The sequence below is a fragment of the Scardinius erythrophthalmus genome (assembly GCF_964197995.2).
Source record: "Scardinius erythrophthalmus genome assembly, chromosome: 9".
Taxonomy (NCBI): domain Eukaryota; kingdom Metazoa; phylum Chordata; class Actinopteri; order Cypriniformes; family Leuciscidae; genus Scardinius; species Scardinius erythrophthalmus.
In genome coordinates this window covers 2,411,885-2,432,079 of record NC_138229.1, presented here as the reverse complement: position 1 = coordinate 2,432,079, position 20,195 = coordinate 2,411,885, and the positions used below count along the sequence as shown (strand labels likewise).

Sequence of the window (20,195 nt, the reverse complement as noted above, 5' to 3'; positions counted from 1 at the left end):
ATAAAAAAATTGAAGAAAAGTTTTACTTAAGATAGTTTGCAGTTTCATCAGCAGAAGTCAGCTTCAAGACTCACACAGGAGTTCGTAGGACGTCCAGCTTACAGTTACAAAGATCACAGCAGTTATACCATTTCCAAGGTCTAAGCTACATCATTGCTTACAGGCTGAATGATTCTTATTGGCCAAGAAATTGATAAACATAGTAATTTTCCACACATATACAGATAGACAGAAGCATATCTCCATAGATTATGCCGCTGACACTCGGACCCTGAAGTTAGGCACGTCATGACCTTCCAGGTCGCAAATTTGGGTTGCTGGGTGCCAGCATGTCTCGAACAACAACTCAGTCAATCTCCAACAATGCCAGTGGTTCCTTAACCTGTAAGCAAGAAGACTAACACACACACCCGGCACACATCTTTTCCAAGGCTGGATTTGGCCAGGCTCTAACTATAAACAGGAGTCTCGTCTCAAAACATCAAGATAACAAGTTCTTTCTCTCAGGATAGGACACTTTATCCTAAATGGAAACTATAGGCTTTAACTGACAAATGGTACCTTAAACTTTAGACTTAAATGACCCCTATGTGTTTTAACATGTTGAAGACCATTCTCAAACACAAAACAAGTCCCTATTTAATTTCTGGAAGCTGGGATAAATAGGCAAGCACTGTTACTGCATTCAGATATCAAATACTGACATTAATGAATACATGAAAAGAACATTTCAGTAATCACACTGGTAACTTCTATAACAAAGTAAAATCTTCAGAGAAGTCATTCAACTCATTTGATATAGAAGGAAAAGTATTGATTAATACCTTGATTATAATCACTCATTACATATACATTGAAGCAGCAGTGGATTCCAATCCACTCCCTTCAATATATAGTAAGCTTGATGTGTATATTGCCTAATTGTAAGCTTGTTCAGAAATGGTGACAAAAAAACAAAAACAAAAAAAACTTAAAAAATAACGGCTTTCTCGTTAAACATAATTTTAAATAAACGAATATTAGCTTTTTATGAGCCCAAATTAGGGATGCATGATGATATCGGCACAACATCGGTATCGGCCGATAAAAGCTTTAAATGACCATCATCGGCATCAGCCGATATGATAATTTCTGCCAATGAGCCTTGCCATTAGGGTGGCGTGTTTCCTATGTGCATGTGACGACCGTGCATGAGGGCCAGCAACTTAACATGTGGAGGCATTTCGAGCATGGGCGTCAGTTTGGTTTGAGATGTGCTGGGGACAGAGACGCATTCGCAAGTGCATTTTCAGAAGTGCTGGGTACAATGACTCAGTCATTTTTTTTCTCTTTCGTGCAGATCATGTTTTGAAAGACGATGTCCTGTCGCTTACTAATGTAAACTCTCCAAGCTACTATGCTCTCCACAGAGCATAAAATATTCATTTTATTTTATTTTTCATGTTCGCATTTATGAGGAAAAACAGTGACAGTTCTCGCTTACGGACGCGAGCGCTCTGAAAGCGGCACTATAAAAAGAGACTGCTTTAAAACTTCCACAGAGACCTCAAACAGAAAGCACAAAGCCTTTCTAAGTGAATTTCGTTTTGTATTAATTGTATCTTAATTTTAATCAATGTTTCATCAACCAATTGCCTGGATTTAATAAATAATAAGTAAAGCAGATAATAGATATCACGACACGGAGGCGGCCGCGATTGAACTGGAGCTAGTCTCATAAATGAAACGAAACTCAGCATAGCCTACTTGCCTCACAGACCTGAGAAATATATCTATTATCTACAGAACGCTTGAAATCATATTTTTAAACAGAACAATTCAAAACGAAAGAAAACTATGTAATCCGTTCTGCGAAGATCGCGAGTCATCGTCAACTTCATCTTTGCAGCCGACACAGAAAACACTTGTTTATTAATAAACAATTAAAATGTCTCCTTGCTATATTTGACATAATCATAATCATTACTTTTGCGGTTCGTTGTGACAGCTTTTAGTTGCTTTATTGGCAGCGCCACCCTTACATGTTACATGAACGGGTCGCCACTGCATCAGCACCGGAAAACAGGGGAGCATTTGGTAGACCTGTTCAAGTAGAAGATGTACATTTTTTATTTGAAAATTTATTTTTATTTATTTTACTCCTAAGGACTAAAGTTTGAAGTCTGAAATTAAAAATAAAATGTGGCACTGGCATATCATTTATTCTCCAAGTGAAATAATTTCCCTAATTTTCAGGGGTGAATGTCTGTCTACATTTGTAAAATTATACATTTATGGTAGAATCAAATGTTGTTTTGTTTGTCTTGTGTATTGCCTTATCTACAACACATGAGTGTGATACGGTAAAGGTACAGGAGAGAGACTTGGATTTCTCTTCAGTAAAATTAAAGTGTAAATCAGGGGGAAAATGTGTATATATATCGGTATCGGCATCGGACAAGATTAGTTTGAAAATATCGGCATATCGAATATCGGACAAAATGCAATATCGTGCATCCCTAGTCCAAATATTCGAATACAATATGTTTGAAAAATGCCCATCCCTAACTAGTCTACAGGTTTGCAAAGCTGTTTTACAAAGAGGTGCCTTTTGGAAAATCAATTTGTGGCGGGCAGTGATGATATTGTGAACCAATGTATGGGAAACACTGTAATATAATTTGACAGCTATCTATTATAGTTTAACCTATCCATCTTCACCGTCACGCTAAGTAACACATACAGCTGTGCCCCATCACAGTGCAAAACTGAAAATGGACCCTCTCAAACAGTGTCGCGCCACATTCCGAACGTTGTTGTAAGCAACATAAGCATGTACACCAATATTGCGATATATAAAAAATTAATATCATAACAAAAATAAACTAAGAAGAGGAGGAAAATGGCAGCCTTCAGCATGAGGCTTCAGTCTGTCCGAGACGATAACGTACATAATACATAATGAATTTGTTCTTCACTCGCTGAAATTAAATCGTGAATGATCACGGAAACCGAGTGAAATACTTTACACTACATGCTAAAGAGAAAAAACGCCAATCCAATTGAAAACCTTTACCGGGTCAGTGAACATCATTCAACATGTTGTACATTATATTTTGACAGACATTTTGAAAGATGATACTTTTTACATGATTTGTTACATTTAATTACCCCTTAGCAAATTCATATCAATCTGAGATTAAAGCAATATGATTTATGCTGTCCACTAATTTAATGAGACAACTGCTATACCCCTTATAGTTTTAGTAATAGTTATCGTTAAATATTGTGTCGTCAAAATTATAAATGTCAACATTATAAAGACACAATTTCTCTTTTATTCATTTGATATACTTCAAGTTTTCTTAGTGTCTTCATGCTTATCATGCTTCTTTGATCTTCTTGGGAAAAGTTTTGAGATAATGTTCACACCAAGTGCTCGTCTGGTTCCTGAATGTTCCTCAGACTCCGGGATGGACCGCAAAGACCCGAATCCTGAGCTGTGAAATGAGACTTCTGAGCGTGATGCGCTACAAACTGAATCACTGTCTGCTCCTGATAGTGATCTTAATGAACTGTAAGCAGAACTTCCCACAGACAATGTGTCCGACTGCTGATCTCCACTCACTGGGGGAAAAATATTTAGGCCTAAATCAGTAAAAGGTTTGAAACTCTTATAGAACAAAATTCTAAGATTTAAAACTTTAAATATGTTCCTAAAAATAACGCAGTCTATTGGTAATCATTAAAACATAATACAAATACTTTATTAATCAGACGGTATTTTAGGCCTACATGTTTTGGCCCTGTTTTACCTATGATAACTTTATTACCTGATTGCTATTTAATGCAATCATTTAAAGTTGACCATATAGATGTATAGAGAAGAAGCAATGATCATTATAAACAGGTGCTTAAACTCCAGAAAATGTTGATCATCAACATAAGAAGATCAAACTAAATATTACATGTGCTTTTTTATTTTATTTTATATCAGGTTTGCATTTATTGTCATAAATTAAATGATCAAAAATTGAGAAAAGGGAAGGAGATGTAGGCTAGAAAGGGTCCAAATTTTATTATGGGGGAAAATATGTGGTGACAAATTTACGACAATGTAGACTAAATATTATATTTTCACAACAAAACAGATGGTATTCATGGAAAACATGAGCTCTAACGCTGTAAAGATGCTCACAGGGAGACCAAAATGTACTGAAAGTGGCAAATAAAACAAGACACTCACTGTTTGGTGGTGGCCATTCAATGCTGTTATGTCGTTTTATGGCCCCTGACTCGTAACTTGTGTGAGATGAATCTCTGGAATGTGATGAACCGAAAATTGGGTCTGCTCCTGATCGTGATCTGGATGAACCATAAGCAGAACTTCCCACAGACCATGAATCAGATCCATCATCTCCACTCACTATAATAATGAAAGCAGAGAGCAGATCAGTAGAACATTTACAACATGCATTTGACAGACACTTTCGTCCAAAGCAACTGACATGGCATTGGAGGAATATATTCATCAGGTCATGTAATTGTAATTTATTCAGATGGTCAACTTTATGTCAACTCTAAATGTGTCAGGGAAGGAGGATTCACTTCATTGCAGAAATTTGGTTCACACAGAAACAGAACATTAGGTATATGATTACAATATCCAATGTTGTTTGACCCTGCAGCTTTTGCCTGGTTTCCTAATGAAGGGGGTTAAACCCAATTATAGTATAGAACAGTAATAGGAGTTACCAGATCAGTGGGTGAGGCCATTAACAGAGGGGCGTTTTCGACTGTTCCCTGATTTGCCCACATCACAGTCTGGGTAGGGTTTAGGGGTGGGGATGGGTGAAGGACATAATTTTCATTGCATGATTTATAAACACCAACCAGTTTGAAAACACCCACAAATTTAAAAATGCCCACTTTTGTTCCTCAGAGACCCCATACTCGTTGAACCTGGTCAGTATCAGGAAGGTAAAATGCAGTCTTGGTAATAGAACTTATATGAGATTGAAATGTAAGCGACGAATCAAATGTTTCACCCATATTTTTAACAGTATGAGATGGAATTAATGTAGCCCCACCAATAGATAAATTCAGTTCAGACTTTTTAAACTTTAAAAAGGGCAAGACCATAAAGAGAAATCACAATTAGAATTTTTGAATTTTTTGGGACACAAATGATAGAATTTCATGTTTTTTATTTTATTTTAAACTTCACCTAATAGGCATGGAAAGCTGCTATTAATGCCACATAAGCGTGGACAGGGTAAGACCAGCAGAGAAGCGATCTTGGAGGAACTCCAGCACTGAAGCCACCGGGCACTGGGTCCAAACCACTCTCCCTACACCAAACGGTGAAAACATTCCATTTTAGGCCGTACAGTCTCCTTGTGGATGGAGCTCTAGAGTTGAGTATGGTCTTGATCACTCCTGCTGACAGGCCAGCCTCTAGATACAGAGCCCCCTCAGGGGCCAGATCCACAATTTCCACAGCTCTGGGAAAGCAGGTTCCTCCTGAGGAATCTCCCACGGAAGACCTGCCAGGAGTGATATGATGTCCGAGAAGCTTACTCGGGCCGGCCAGAACGTGGCTACCAAGAGTAGACTGACCCTGTCCCGACGGACCCTCTCTTGAACTCCCGGGACCAGATCGATCTGGGGAAATGCATACAGACGTAGCCTCAGCCTGTACCATGGCATGCAGCCCCAGAGGAGCTGGATGCGTGAGGGACAACCACAGCGGTCAGTGGGTCGTCTGATGAGATGCGAATAGATCCACTACCGCTGGGCCGAATCTCTCCAATATCGACTCCACCATCGGAGTGGAGTCTCCATTCCCCAGGCCTCAGCCCCTGCCTCGACCGGACATCTGCTCCCAAATTCTGGTCCCCAGGGACATATGTGACCAGTCACGGAAAGTAGGGACACAAGTCGGTTCTGGGGCATTTTGAGTTATTAACAGATTCTGAAAGTGTAGTCTCCAAGCTTTCCAACGATGTGTAACACATGGAAATCTGATAATATTTGGAGAAGTTATGGCCATTTAAAGGTAGGCACTCACAAACGCACAAAGGGGAGAAAACAGCGTCTAAAGATTCTCACCTCTCTCCTGCTGGGAGTGACAATAGGGCTCATTTACATCTCATTTAGATAAGCCATACCCCCCTGTAAAGCTGTAAGCACGGGGGGAGCAGAAAGGCCAGGAAAATGTGCCATCAAATAAAAAATAAAAAATAAAGTTTGCAGGTAATATATAAATAAATGTCTCTTAGCATCTACCGATAAAACTGTATAGGCAACTCTTGTGTACACTGAATAAAAAATAAGATAAACTCTAGACAATGTTCAAATCAAAAACAGGATGTGCTATGTGATATATATATATATATATATATATATATATAGTATGAGTAGGCTATTAGTAGGCTATAGCATTCATTTCGTTCGTTTTTTAAATAAGATACTAGCTGAAATGTGTTTTTTTTTAAATCAAGTGATCAAAGTGCTCGTTGCCGCGGCGATCATTGGCGCAGGTGCAGTGTTTTCTCGTGTGGCTCGCGCACACACCCCATTGTCTTCACTCGACGCACGCGTCAATCCGTTGCGGATACTCTCTATTCGTTCTGTTTAATATCACAAAGCATAATGCAAACGTTTGTGTGTCCCTGCTTGATATACAACCACTGCTGAACATAATCGTTTTGATGAGAGAAAAAAACTATACGAAAAAAAAAAAACTGGACTATTACGATACATGTTAAGTAAGTTGGCGGATCTATATATTGGCACTGACAACATGTATTAGGCTACATCTCATTAAACGACAAATTAAACCCCATGTAACCTACTATTTAAATCGATTGCTGGACATCGTAATGTTATTGGCGTCCATCTTCATTGGATTTTGAAATCAGATAGAGCCGGCCAGAGCGCTGCATAATAAGTAGCCACGCCGGCTTATTCAGTATGGAAATACAAACCGACAATGACACGCCCCTACTGCGTGCTAGAATCTCCGAAAAACAAGCCGATTTCAACATCAAAATGTACGCTTTTAAATATACCAATACTGCTATCTCAAACATTCAGAGGCTTCTTCGTGATCTCAACTAACAGATTCTGCAAAAAAACGAAAATCACAAATTTTTAAAAAAAAAGCTTCTTTCTCATTTTGCTCGAAAGTTGTGATGCCGACTTGTGTCCCTGGTTTCCGTGACGGGTCACATATATTGCCCAGAGGGACAACAGTTTCCCCTGGGACCACAGGAGGATCTGACCAGTCTGCAAAGCGGCTGCAACCTCAGACCCCCGATGATTTATATAGGAGACCACCGACATGCTGTCAAACTGAATCAAGACATGGTCACTGAGTGAACCAGTTGTAGACCAGTGTGGTTGTGATTGTGATTTGACTCACAATGGTGGGAACTGTCAACATCCTGAACCTGGATCTCCTCAGAGAACGGTTCAGATGCAGATCTATAATGGGACGCAATCCCCCATCCTTCTTTGGAACCAAGAGGTACCAGCTGTAGAGCCTGGACTCTTGTTCGGGAGGAGGAATACATTCTATGGCCTCCTTCACCAAGAGGGAGTGCACTTCCTTCCTGGAAACCGGTGTGTGCCGAAGCGCACTTGATGGCATATCAAGATATCAATTTCCTGAAGATTCCATGGAGGAGCAATTCTCACTCCCCTTCTTCGCAAGAAGAATTGTCTTCAGATCCGTTTTCTTGCTCAAAGGCTTTGGGCCAGAGTGTTGCTTAGACCCACAAGCAATATTTTATCATTATTACATTTTAGGAAGTTGCTATATAACCAGATCTTAAACCTTCCTACATTTGTAAATGTGTAGAAACCTTTTTACATTTGATCTTACGATAATTTCTCCAATGTGTGTTCGTGACACAAAAAAACCTACGTACGCCACTATTGCAGATGTGAAATTTATAAAATCGCAAATGATTTTGAAATTGTGCGTAGCAGAATGGTTTCTAATTTCTGCATTGTAAATGCTGCCTTATTAATGTCATTAACATGTAAAAGAGCAACAGTCAACGTACAAATCTTTTACTTGAGAATGAAGAACGGCAAGAATTGCTTAGATTTCCAAATACCTGCAGTACTCCGACTCTCTGTCACAAGGAAAAAGTGTATATGTCTGCTTAGACCCTGATGTGGCGATAAGCACTTTTCCATGACAAAGACCATTTTTTTAAAAATTAATGTTGGCATGGATTTTAGAGTACACATTATAAGATCAATTCTGTGTGTTCACATGTTTAAAAAAAATAGGCCCATAGTCTAGAACAATGAGGAGGAAACATCTGAGACTATATGTAGATAATTTTCATAAACTGTTATGATTTCACTCACTAGTCTGTGATCTGGATTCCTCTCTCCATTTGTCCAGTTTCTCTTCTGTTTTATTTCTACCATCCATCTCTTGTAAAATCTTTCTGTCTATTTCAAAATGGCAGCCGTTGTTTAGTGCCACTGTCTCCTCAATCTTCTCCAGCAGCTCCTTGATCTGAGTGTCGTCACTCCTGTTGTGATTGTTGAGAACATGAAACCTGTTCCCACATTTGTCCAGCAGCCGCTGGAGATCCGGCCCTTCACTCTCAATGTGCCGCTCTATAGATGTGTCTAACAGAGAGTCTCCATGAGTGAACAGCACTATAGTGTGACTCCAGACTCTCTCACTGAGAAGATCCAGATGCTCCTGCAATGCTTTTCTCTCAGTCTCTTTAAATCTAATGTCCACACGTATGATCAGTAGTACAGCGTGTGGTCCTGGAGGACACAGAGACACACTGAGCAAAATCTCCTGTTTCAGTAACTCAGGACTGGACTCTACAGAGAAATTCCCCCACCATCCTGGAGCTTCAACGACAGTGATGTGTCTGTCTCCTACTTCTCCATGTCTCTTCACACACTGAGCAGATTTCTTCAAGTCAAACTCATCTCTGCCCAGGATGGTGTTTCCAGCTGAACTCTTACCAGCTCTTCTATATCCCATCAACACAATCCTGAGCTCTGAGAGATGTTGGGCATCACCTGCAACAAATACAGAACAAACACACTTCTTAAGGTGGGTGACATCTTAAATCTTCTTAAATAATCTCTCTTTGTGAAAAAGGAGTTACTGAAATTAAATTGTCCCTCTAAACCCAATGAATAAATCTCTCTCTTGTGTGTGTTCTCACCGGGGAAAGCATTATCAATGCACTGGTGGCTATTAGCACCAGCAAATACATGACTATTACATTTACATTCATTTACTAGATGGAAAGAAAGCCAAAAAAGACCATGTGTGACTACTTATATTCATAAAAGACTTTATGAAAAAAAAAAACAGCCTAAATTGGCATAAACAGATCCAAAATCTAATCTGTATTGACCAATATGAAAGCAGTAAAAGTTTTTTGCAAAATATGTTGACATTTCTTCTTTCATAAAAATAGCTTCTAATCTTACAAATGTCCATTTTACATGACATATTTTTGCCTAAAAAAAAGAAGCTTTTTTTTTAACCAAATCAAATATAGTTCCTCCAGCAGTCTAGTAGTTTTTACTTGTACTTTCAAAGTGTTTGACGGGACTCACTTCCTGGCACTTCAGAACAGCAACAAACATGAGGCGTGTCTATAGGTGTAAAGCTGATGTTGAAGATTATATTCAAGACATTATGTTTACTTTGCAGTTTTATTTTCTTTCTTTCTTTCTTTCTTTCTTTCTTTATTTTTGTATAGTTTTCTATGGATTAGGTAAATTGATTTCTGTTATCAAAAGCACACATGAAGAACACGATTGGTTAAGAAATGAAAGTGCTTATTTCCTTCAGTAACAGATTTTAGGGGCCGTCACTGTGAGCTGAACCCATCTATTGGGAATGCCTCTACAAATAGCGGTTAATGATGAGAAGTTTCTTGCTATTATTGCTGTGACTGTTACATTTTCATGATTACTTAATAATATACTCAGTGTGTATCTGCACTATAAAGTATATTGACTCACTCATCTGTGATCTGATGTTTTCTCTCCTTTTTTGCGTCCTCTTCATTCGTTCTTCTGCTCTCTCTTCCTCTGCTCTTCTTCTCTCTTTCATCTCCTGTAAAATCTTTCTGTCTATTTCAAAATGGCAGCCGTTGTTTTGTGCCACTGTCTCCTCAATCTTCTCCAGCAGCTCCTTGATCTGAGTGTCGTCACTCCTGTTGTGATTGTTGAGAACATGAAACCTGTTCCCACATTTGTCCAGCAGCCTCTGGAGATCCGGCCCTTCACTCTCAATGTGCCGCTCTATAGATGTGTGTAATAGAGAGTCTCCGACAGTGAACAGCACTATAGTGTGACTCCAGACTCTCTCACTGAGAAGATCCAGATGCTCCTGCAATGCTTTTCTCTCAGTCTCTTTAAATCTAGCGTCCACACGTATGATCAGTAGTACAGCGTGTGGTCCTGGAGGACACAGAGACACACTGAGCAAAATCTCCTGTTTCAGTAACTCAGGACTCTTCTCTACAGAGTAATTCCTCCACCATCCTGGAGCTTCAATGACAGTGATGTGTCTGTCTGCTACTTCTCCATGTCTCTTCACACACTGAGCAGATCTCTTCAAGTCAAACTCCTCTCTGCCCAGGATGGTGTTTCCAGCTGAACTCTTACCAGCTTCTCTATATCCCATCAACACAATCCTGAGCTCTGAGAGATGTTGGGCGTCACCTGCAACAACTACAGAACAAACACACTTCTTAAGGTGGGTGACATCTTAAATCTCCTTAAATAATCTCTCTTGTGAAAAAGGAGTTACTGAAATTTAAATGAAATTGTCCCTCTAAACCAATGAATAAATCTCCCTCTTGTGAGTGTTCTCACCTGGAAAAGCATTATCAATGCATTGGTGGCTATTAGCACCGGCAAATTCATGACTGTATTACATTTACATTCATTTACTAGATGGAAAGAAAGCCAAAAAAGACCATTTGTGACTGCTTATATTTATAAAAGACTTTATGGGGGAAGAAACTGCCTAAATTGGCATAAACAGATCCAAAATCTTATCTGTATTGACCAATATGAAAGCAGTAAAAGTGTCTCACAAAAAACTGTGAACATGTTGCCATTTTTTCTTTCATAAAAATAGCTTCTAATCTTACAAATGTCCATTTTACATGACATATTTTTGCCTTAGTTGGAGCTCCAAATAAAATATAGTTCCACCAGCAGTCTAGTATGTTATGTTATGTTATGTTATGTTTCTTTATTATCTTTACTGACGGCAAGAGCCGAAACTCTGCGTGTAGAGGGTGATAAGGGTCTGCCAAAATGGCATTTGCCCTCCGGACACACCTAATCTGGTAGACCTGGCTCAGATCATTAAGATTGACACCAGTGATCTTCCGACACTGTTTAACAAAACTTCCCAGCCTATTCTTTCTAATCAAATTAAGATTGCCGAACCAGCAAATCATTGAAAATGTGAGAATTCACTCAACAAATGATAAATAAAACATTTTCATAAGTGAACTTTCAACATTCAAACTACTCAGTTTCCTTAAAGGAGAACTTGGTAACTTTTTTAACTTAATAAAACTGTCTAGAAATCATTTGGATGGTTAAACAACCTGTTCTGGTGATATTGGTGACTTTCCCCACTCCCCCCAGCGTTTCCAGGCGGAAAACCAACCTTGCCACTTGGGCACTACCGTCCCGGCAAGATAGAAATTGGAAGTCTCGTGAGAAGCGACAACTAGAACGAGAACGAGCGCGAAAGACAAATTGCTTTACAGCAATTCGACATAAACACACACGCATGTATGATGTATTACCAGATTACCCACCTCGGTAGACATAGCTCCACACAATACAGTTGACTTTCTCCGATCAAAACAAACGCACATGAGCAGCGGTAGAGAGGGGGAGGAGGCCGCCGCAAGTGAGTTTTCTACGACCGTGTTGTGAAATATACGCCCCCCCACAGCTGTAGGGGGAGCTCGTGGGGAAAACATGCGACAACAAAAGGGAAAATCAGCGAAGAAGTGACTAGAGTTTGCTAGAGTTACCGAGTTCTCCTTTAAAATAAAACAGTTTTTGATTGACCTTTTTGCAGATCCTATCTGTGTTGGCCTCAAAGGTCAGTTTATCATCCAGTATAATTCCCAGGTACTTATACTGACTGACAGTCTCCACTGCTGAGCCATTTATAATGGTACATGGCAAGGCAGGTGGTTTCCTACGGAAGTCAAACCGCATGTCTTTGGTTTTTGCGACATTTAACTGTAGGAATGACTTCTCGCACCATTCTATAAAACTGTCCAAAACTGGACCATGACCCACCTCATGGTCCTGCAGAAAACTAAGTATCACTGAATCATCAGCATATTTGATTATGGATGATGATTCAGAAGTACTGCGACAGCAATTTGTATACAATACAAATAACAATGGCGATAAGACACACCCCTGGGGTGATCCAGTAGAGCACACCAAGGCCTCAGACAAGGTGTCATTTACACGGACTCTCTGTGGCCTCCTAGTCAGCCAGCCAACCAACCAACATATAGTACCAACATCTATTGCAGGAATCTCAGAGAGCCTCTGAGCAAGAATATGGGGCTGCATGCAATTAAAAGCTGATGAGAAATCAATAAAAGTAGCCAGTACATGTGTCTTTGTGCCCTCTAAGTGCCCCGTAACACGGTCCAGCAGTGTTGCTGTGGCATCCTCCACCCCTTTGCCTGCCTGATATGCAAATTGGAGTGGGTCAATAATATTCTGTGACATAGCAAGCAAGCTCTTCTTCACAATCTTTTATAGCCCTTTCATGACTAATGACGTAAGAGCCACAGGGCGGTAATCATTCAATCCCTTAGGTGATGGAATCTTAGCCACAGGAACAATAATTGATTCTTTCCATAATGCAGGAACATCCATCTGAGCTAAGGAAAGCTTGAAAATACAAGAAAAGATATCACATAAAAATAAACCACAATTTTTGAGCAGGCGGCCACAAACGCCGTCAGGCCCGGGACTTTTTCTCTGGTCAGTCCCCTCCAAAATTCTACAGACATCCATTTCACTAATCTGAATTTTACTGCCCTCAGGAACCTCCCTAAATTTAGACAAATCCTCAGAGAAATCATGACAGTCAAATCTCACATAGAATTGGTTCAACTCCTCAGCCAGGGCAGTGTCAGACTTATCAGGGTGAAACACCCCCTTTTTTTTATCTTTAATACAGACCATAGATTTAATTCCCTTCCAGGCATCACGAAGGTTATTGTTCTTCAGTTCATCCTCTACTTTATCTTTAAACCTTTTTTTGGCCAGCTTTATCTCTTTCTTAACCAGTTTATGGGCCTCTCGTTGCTGGTGAATATTACCCTGACGGAAAGCTAACTTCTTCTGATTAAGGACACTTTTAAGGGATTTACTAACCCAGGGTTTGTTATTTGGATATATTCTAATTGTCTTCTTGGGAATAATAATATCTTGCATGTGTAGTACATAACTTGTTACAGTATCAAGCAATTCATCCAAATCATTAAAAGCATATTTAAAAACATCCCAATCAGTGTTATAAAAACAACCATTTAGTTCTTTAATGGCACTCTCTGTCCAAAGAGCAACCTCTTTGTGTTCAATCTTCCCTCTCTTAAGGGCTGGCTGATAGACAGGGGCTAGAAGAACACAATTATGGTCAGAGGATCCTAACGGAGCCATTGCATATGATTTATACGCCCCTTTTATAGTGCCATAACACAAGTCTAGCACTTTGCCATGTCTAGTTGGGCAATTTACATATTGGTAGAAATGACCGAGGGGCTTTTTAAGACAGCAAGAGTTAAAATCCCCCAAAAATAAAATGTGGAGCATCAGGAGAATGATGGATGTGGCATCTGCCAAACTGGCTTTAGGATGGATGTACACCACCGTCAAAAATACTTGCGGAATTTCACGTGGCAAGTAGAATGGACGCAGTGAAATAGATAAGAGTTCAATATTGGAAGTGCAGATCGATTCTCTCACTATGACTGTCTTACACCAGCGTTGATTGACATACAGGGCCACGCCCCCTCCCTGTGTCTTTCCGGTCAGCTGCTCATCACGATCGAGCCGGATAGGTTGACCAAAGCCATCGATTTCATAGTCGTGGCTCGGGTACTGATCTTTCAACCAGGTTTCAGTCAAAGCAATCACACACGACACGCGTTTTTATATTCAGGAATACTCTTAACATTTGCCTGCAGCTCGTCGATCTTATTCCTCAGTGAATGCACGTTTCCTAAAATAATAGAAGGCAGTGGCAGGCGACGAAGCCCTCGCCTGCGTAGCCTCTGTCGCACTCCTCCTCTTCGGCCCCGCTTCCGCTTTCGTCCAGCGGACCGCTGCCGGCTGCCTCCGGTCCAGTGTCTATATGACAAGTGTAGCCACACTTGCCCTCCTCCTTCCCGGCCGCGCCTCCTCGCTCGCACCGCTGTCAACACATCCAAATTAGCAGCTCCGTGACTATAGATCTCCGGCGGAATGCAGCTGGGTATCGGCAAAGTCCCGACAACTGATTTGCCGCACCCTATGAGAAAGTCCCGGCTGTATTGGAGCCTGCACGGCTGGTTGTTTGCTCCGTAGCACTGGACATTTGTTTGGAAGCTCAAGATGGTACCAAAAGTGACAATGTTCATAAGCAAAGCATTCATAAATTCCATGATGATTTCACGCAGTTAAAAAGTGTCAAAGAATGTTAAAAAGTTAAAAACACCATGTGCACGACGAAAAACAAAACATGAATAGACAAATACACGCAGACCCAACCACTGCTGTTCGTCGCCGCAATGCAGTGCCGCTTCCGACTTCAGTCCAAAGTAGTTTTTACTTGTAATGGACTTTCAAAGTGTTTGACGGGACTCACTTCCTGGTGCTTCAGAACAGCGACAAACATGAGGCGTTGTCTATAGGTGTAAAGCTGATGTTTAAGATTATATTCAAGACAAGATCTTTTCAGTTTTCTTTTTCTTTTGTATTGTTTTCTATGGATTAGGTAAAGGGATTTCCGTTATCAAAAGCACACCCTATGAAGAACAGGATTGTTTAAGAAATGAAAGTACTTATTTCCTTCAGTAACAGATTTTAGGGGCCGTCACTGTGAGCTGCTTTGAACCCATTGTAACGAGGTTCAGATGTTATGGGAAGAAGGAGGCGGGAACCGGCGAACATTCAACATATTTTAATGATAAAAATAAACCAAATACAAAATGAAAGTAAAAGCCAGCAGCCCCTCACGGACGACTGCTGGCCACACAAAACAGAAACAAAACATCAACTAAAACACAGGCCTGTTCCTCTCTCGCTCTTCACTGTCGTTGCTCCTCCTTTATGCTTCCGCTCCTCTGTGAGAGATGCGAGACCGGTGCGTAGCGCACGTGTCGCTCATTATCAATCACGCCACCGGCCTCGCGCCGTCCTACCACGGCCCTCGACCTCGTCGTGCTTGCCACATACCCACATCGCCCCTCGCAGGCCGGGGGGCACCCACGAGACTGCGCCTACTCCCCCCCCCCCCCTCCCCGGGGGGACCGATCACGGCGGCTGCGGTACCTGGGCTGGGGGTATGGATAGACGAGGTGAGGGAAAAGGAAACGGAAGCACGAGGAGCGACAGAGACGAGAGAGGGGAGAGAGAAAAAATAAATAAAAATCTTGCTCCGGTTCCCGGACACACTGCCGCTCGGTCCTCAACCAGCTGAGAGTCACTCGCGGTGCCATGCGATGGTACTGGACATCCGTTGGGGGACGGCTCGACGCTCCTCCGCCTCCTGGCGGACGGCGACGGCTCCTCCGGTTGAGGGCAGCCGGCAGCGAGTCTCCCGTTCCCTGCTCCGCCCCCATCATGGCCAACGGCAACAGGCTCCGGCCCATGGCGAACGGGACTCCTTCGCTCCCTCTTGGACGGCAGCCACCCCTCCTCGACCCAGGAGCACGGCAGCGAGCTCTCCGTCCCACCAGATCTTCCATCGCTCCAGCACCATCACCTCGGGCAGCAATCGGCGGCCATCGCTCCCTCGTGCTGCCCGACCTCCTCAGCACCGCGATCCCCCCCAGCAGCGAGGGCTCTCCGACAGCGTGTCCCTCCTTCCTCCCGGGTTTCGGCACCAGTGTAACGAGGTATGTTGTTACGGGAAGAAGGAGGCGGGAACCGGCGAACATTCAACATTTTAATGATAAAAATAAACCAAATACAAAATGAAAGTAAAAGCCAGCAGCCCCTCACGGACGACTGCTGGCCACACAAAACAGAAACAAAACATCAACTAAAACACAGGCCTGTTCCTCTCTCGCTCTTCACTGTCGTCGCTCCTCCTTTATGCTTCCGCTCCTCCGCGAGAGATGCGAGACCGGTGCGTCGCGCACGTGTCGCTCATTATCAATCACGCCACCGGCCTCGCGCCGTCCTACCACGGCCCTCGACCTCGTCGTGCTCGCCACACCCATCTATTGGGAATGCCTCTACAAATAGCGGTTAATGATGATAAGTTTCTTGCTATTATTGCTGTGACTGTTACATTTTCATGATTTACTTAATATACTCAGTGTGTATCTGCACTATAAAGTATATTGACTCACTCATCTGTGATCTGATGTTTTCTCTCCTTTTTTGTGTCCTCTTCATTCGTTCTTCTGCTCTCTCTTCCTCTGCTCTTCTTCTCTCTTTCACTTCCTGTAAAATCTTTCTGTCTATTTCAAAATGGCAGCCGTTGTTTTGTGCCACTGTCTCCTCAATCTTCTCCAGCAGCTCCTTGATCTGAGTGTTGTCACTCCTGTTGTGATTGTTGAGAACATGAAACCTGTTCCCACATTTGTCCAGCAGCCGCTGGAGATCCGGCCCTTCACTCTCAATGTGCCGCTCTATAGATGTGTCTAACAGAGAGTCTCCATGAGTGAACAGCACTATAGTGTGACTCCAGACTCTCTCACTGAGAAGATCCAGATGCTCCTGCAATGCTTTTCTCTCAGTCTCTTTAAATCTAGCGTCCACACGTATGATCAGTAGTACAGCGTGTGGTCCTGGAGGACACAGAGACACACTGAGCAAAATCTCCTGTTTCAGTAACTCAGGACTCTTCTCTACAGAGTTATTACTCCACCATCCTGGAGCTTCAATGACAGTGATGTGTCTGTCTGCTACTTCTCCATGTCTCTTCACACACTGAGCAGATTTCTTCAAGTCAAACTCCTCTCTGCCCAGGATGGTGTTTCCAGCTGAACTCTTACCAGCTCTTCTATATCCCATCAACACAATCCTGAGCTCTGAGAGATGTTGGGCGTCACCTGCAACAAATACAGAACAAACACACTTCTTAAGGTGGGTGACATCTTAAATCTTCTTAAATAATCTCTCTTGTGAAAAAGGGGCTCCTGAAATTTAGATGAAATTGTCCCTCTAAACCAATGAATAAATCTCTCTCTTGTGTGTGTTCTCACCTGGGAAAGCATTATCAATGCACTGGTAGCTATTAGCACCGGCAAATTCATGACTGTATTACATTTACATTCATTTACTAGATGGAAAGAAAGCCAAAAAAGACCATGTGTGACTGCTTATATTTATAAAAGTCTTTATGAAAAAAATAAAAACTGCCTAAATTGGCATAAACAGATCCCAAATCTAATCTGTATTGACCAATATGAAAGCAGTAAAAGTGTCTCACAAAAACTGTGAACATGTTGCCATTTTTTCTTTCATAAAAATAGCTTCTAATCTTACAAATGTCCATTTTACATGACATATTTTTGCCTTAGTTGGAGCTCCAAATAAAATATAGATCCACCAGCAGTCTAGTAGTTTTTACTAGTAATGTACTTTCAAAGTGTGTTTGACGGGACTCACTTCCTGGTGCTTCAGAACAGCGACAAACATGAGGCGTTGTCTATAGGTGTAAAGCTGATGTTTAAGATTATATTCAAGACAAGATCTTTTCAGTTTTCTTTTTCTTTTGTATTGTTTTCTATGGATTAGGTAAAGGGATTTCTGTTATCAAAAGCACACATGAAGAACAGGATTGGTTAAGAAATGAAAGTGCTTATTTCCTTCAGTAACAGATTTTAGGGGCCGTCACTGTGAGCTGAACCCATCTATTGGGAATGCCTCTACAAATAGCGGTTAATGATGAGAAGTTTCTTGCTATTATTGCTGTGACTGTTACATTTTCATGATTTACTTAATATACTCAGTGGGTATCTGCACTATAAAGTATATGGACTCACTCATCTGTGATCTGATGTTTTCTCTCCTTTTTTGCATCCTCTTCATTCGTTCTTCTGCTCTCTCTTCCTCTGCTCTTCTTCTCTCTTTCACTTCCTGTAAAATCTTTCTGTCTATTTCAAAATGGCAGCCGTTGTTTTGTGCCACTGTCTCCTCAATCTTCTCCAGCAGCTCCTTGATCTGAGTGTCGTCACTCCTGTTGTGATTGTTGAGAACATGAAACCTGTTCCCACATTTGTCCATTAGCCGCTGGAGATCCGGCCCTTCACTCTCAATGTGCCGCTCTATAGATGTTTGTAACAGAGAGTCTCCACCAGTGAACAGCACTATAGTGTGACTCCAGACTCTCTTACTAAGAAGATCCAGATGCTCCTGCAATGCTTTTCTCTCAGTCTCTTTAAATCTAGTGTCCACGCGTATGATCAGTAGTACAGCGTGTGGTCCTGGAGGACACAGAGACACACTGAGCAAAATCTCCTGTTTCAGTAACTCAGGACTCTTCTCTACAGAGTAATTCCCCCACCATCCTGGAGCTTCAATGACAGTGATGTGTCTGTCTGCTACTTCTCCATGTCTCTTCACACACTGAGCAGATTTCTTCAAGTCAAACTCCTCTCTGCACAGGATGGTGTTTCCAGCTGAACTCTTACCAGCATATCTATATCCCATCAACACAATCCTGAGCTCTGAGAGATGTTGGGCGTCACCTGCAACAAATACAGAACAAACAGACTCAGGGTATCATGTTGTGTTTGCTTTCTGAACATTTAACAAGAAAGCTGATGAATACAAATCAAACAGTTAATACAATACAACCCTCATGAATGGAGTTACGTTAATCATCCATGGACCATGGTTAACTAAATAATGAAGAAATGAGAATTGTTTAATTTTCTCAATCAAGAGAAAACAAAAATACAGATCACATAAAACTCAGGGCTAAATTGGCTTTCATTGCAAAAAAACAACAACATGTTTTCAGTAATTCTATATCCTTTAAAAATATGCAAAATGAAAAAAGGAGAACTAAATTAATGAATAAATCTCTCTTGCGTGCGCACACTCCTGACACACACATAATTGCACAGCCACGTACTTTAAAATACATGACAGTATTCTACAAATTAACCTAAAACGCAATCCATGACAAGCCATATGTATAAGCATAAACGACTATGGAGAACAAAAAGCAAGCTCTAAGTGTCTTACAAATAAATCTTAGCTAGACTAATATGAAAGTGAAAGCAGAAGCAATGTATCACAGAACCAGTAGGTTAAACACGTCGAGTTTAAAAAGTGATATTTACTATGAATTAACAAGAAAAAGACGATTAGTTTTGTAAAATAATAAATTCTTACTTAAGTCCATTTTCATTCACACTCTATTGATCCACCAGCAGTCTAGTAGTTTTTACTTGTAATGGACTTTCAAAGTGTTTGACGGGACTCACTTCCTGGTGCTTCAGAACAGCGACAAACATAAGGCATGTCTATGAACATGAGGCGTGTCTATAAGCTGATGTTTAAGATTATATTCAAGACAAAATTGGGGGGGGGGGGGGTATGTGTTGTTGTTTATAGGTATTGTTTTATATGGATTACGATAAACGACTATGGAGAACAAAAAGCAAGCTCTAAGTGTCTTACAAAAAAATCTTACACTGTTAGAAAAATCTGTAGAAATTACAGTATTACTGGCAGCTACTTGCCAGTAACTTATTGTAGATTTAAATTGATGTTATTTACTGGCAACAATTTGTTCAAAATTAAATGAACATTAAACATTAACAAGTCTTTATCGTTACAGAATAAAACTAAAATAACAGCCTCATGCAAAGCATTCTGGGAACCAAAATCTGAAGGAAAAAAAACAGAAAAAGGTTGATGAAGATTTCTGGTTCCCAGAATGCTTTGCATTAGATTGTTATTTTATAATTTTATTCTGTAAA

At 41.0% G+C, this 20,195-nt stretch overlaps 1 protein-coding gene across 1 annotated transcript in view; it reads right to left on the bottom strand.

Moving 5' to 3' along the window:
* Nucleotides 1-20,195, bottom strand: part of LOC308695802 (uncharacterized protein) — a gene marked incomplete at its 5' end in the record, with an annotated part of 49,964 nt that continues 29,769 nt past the window's right edge. Inside the window, 6 exons of the mRNA XM_081374018.1 lie at nucleotides 1-3,606; nucleotides 4,226-4,405; nucleotides 8,365-9,045; nucleotides 10,006-10,719; nucleotides 16,608-17,312; nucleotides 18,249-18,953. Of these exons, the coding sequence (XP_081230144.1) occupies nucleotides 3,335-3,606; nucleotides 4,226-4,405; nucleotides 8,365-9,045; nucleotides 10,006-10,719; nucleotides 16,608-17,312; nucleotides 18,249-18,953 (3,257 nt within the window). The 3' untranslated portion in view covers nucleotides 1-3,334. The remainder of the gene's footprint in view (nucleotides 3,607-4,225; nucleotides 4,406-8,364; nucleotides 9,046-10,005; nucleotides 10,720-16,607; nucleotides 17,313-18,248; nucleotides 18,954-20,195) is intronic.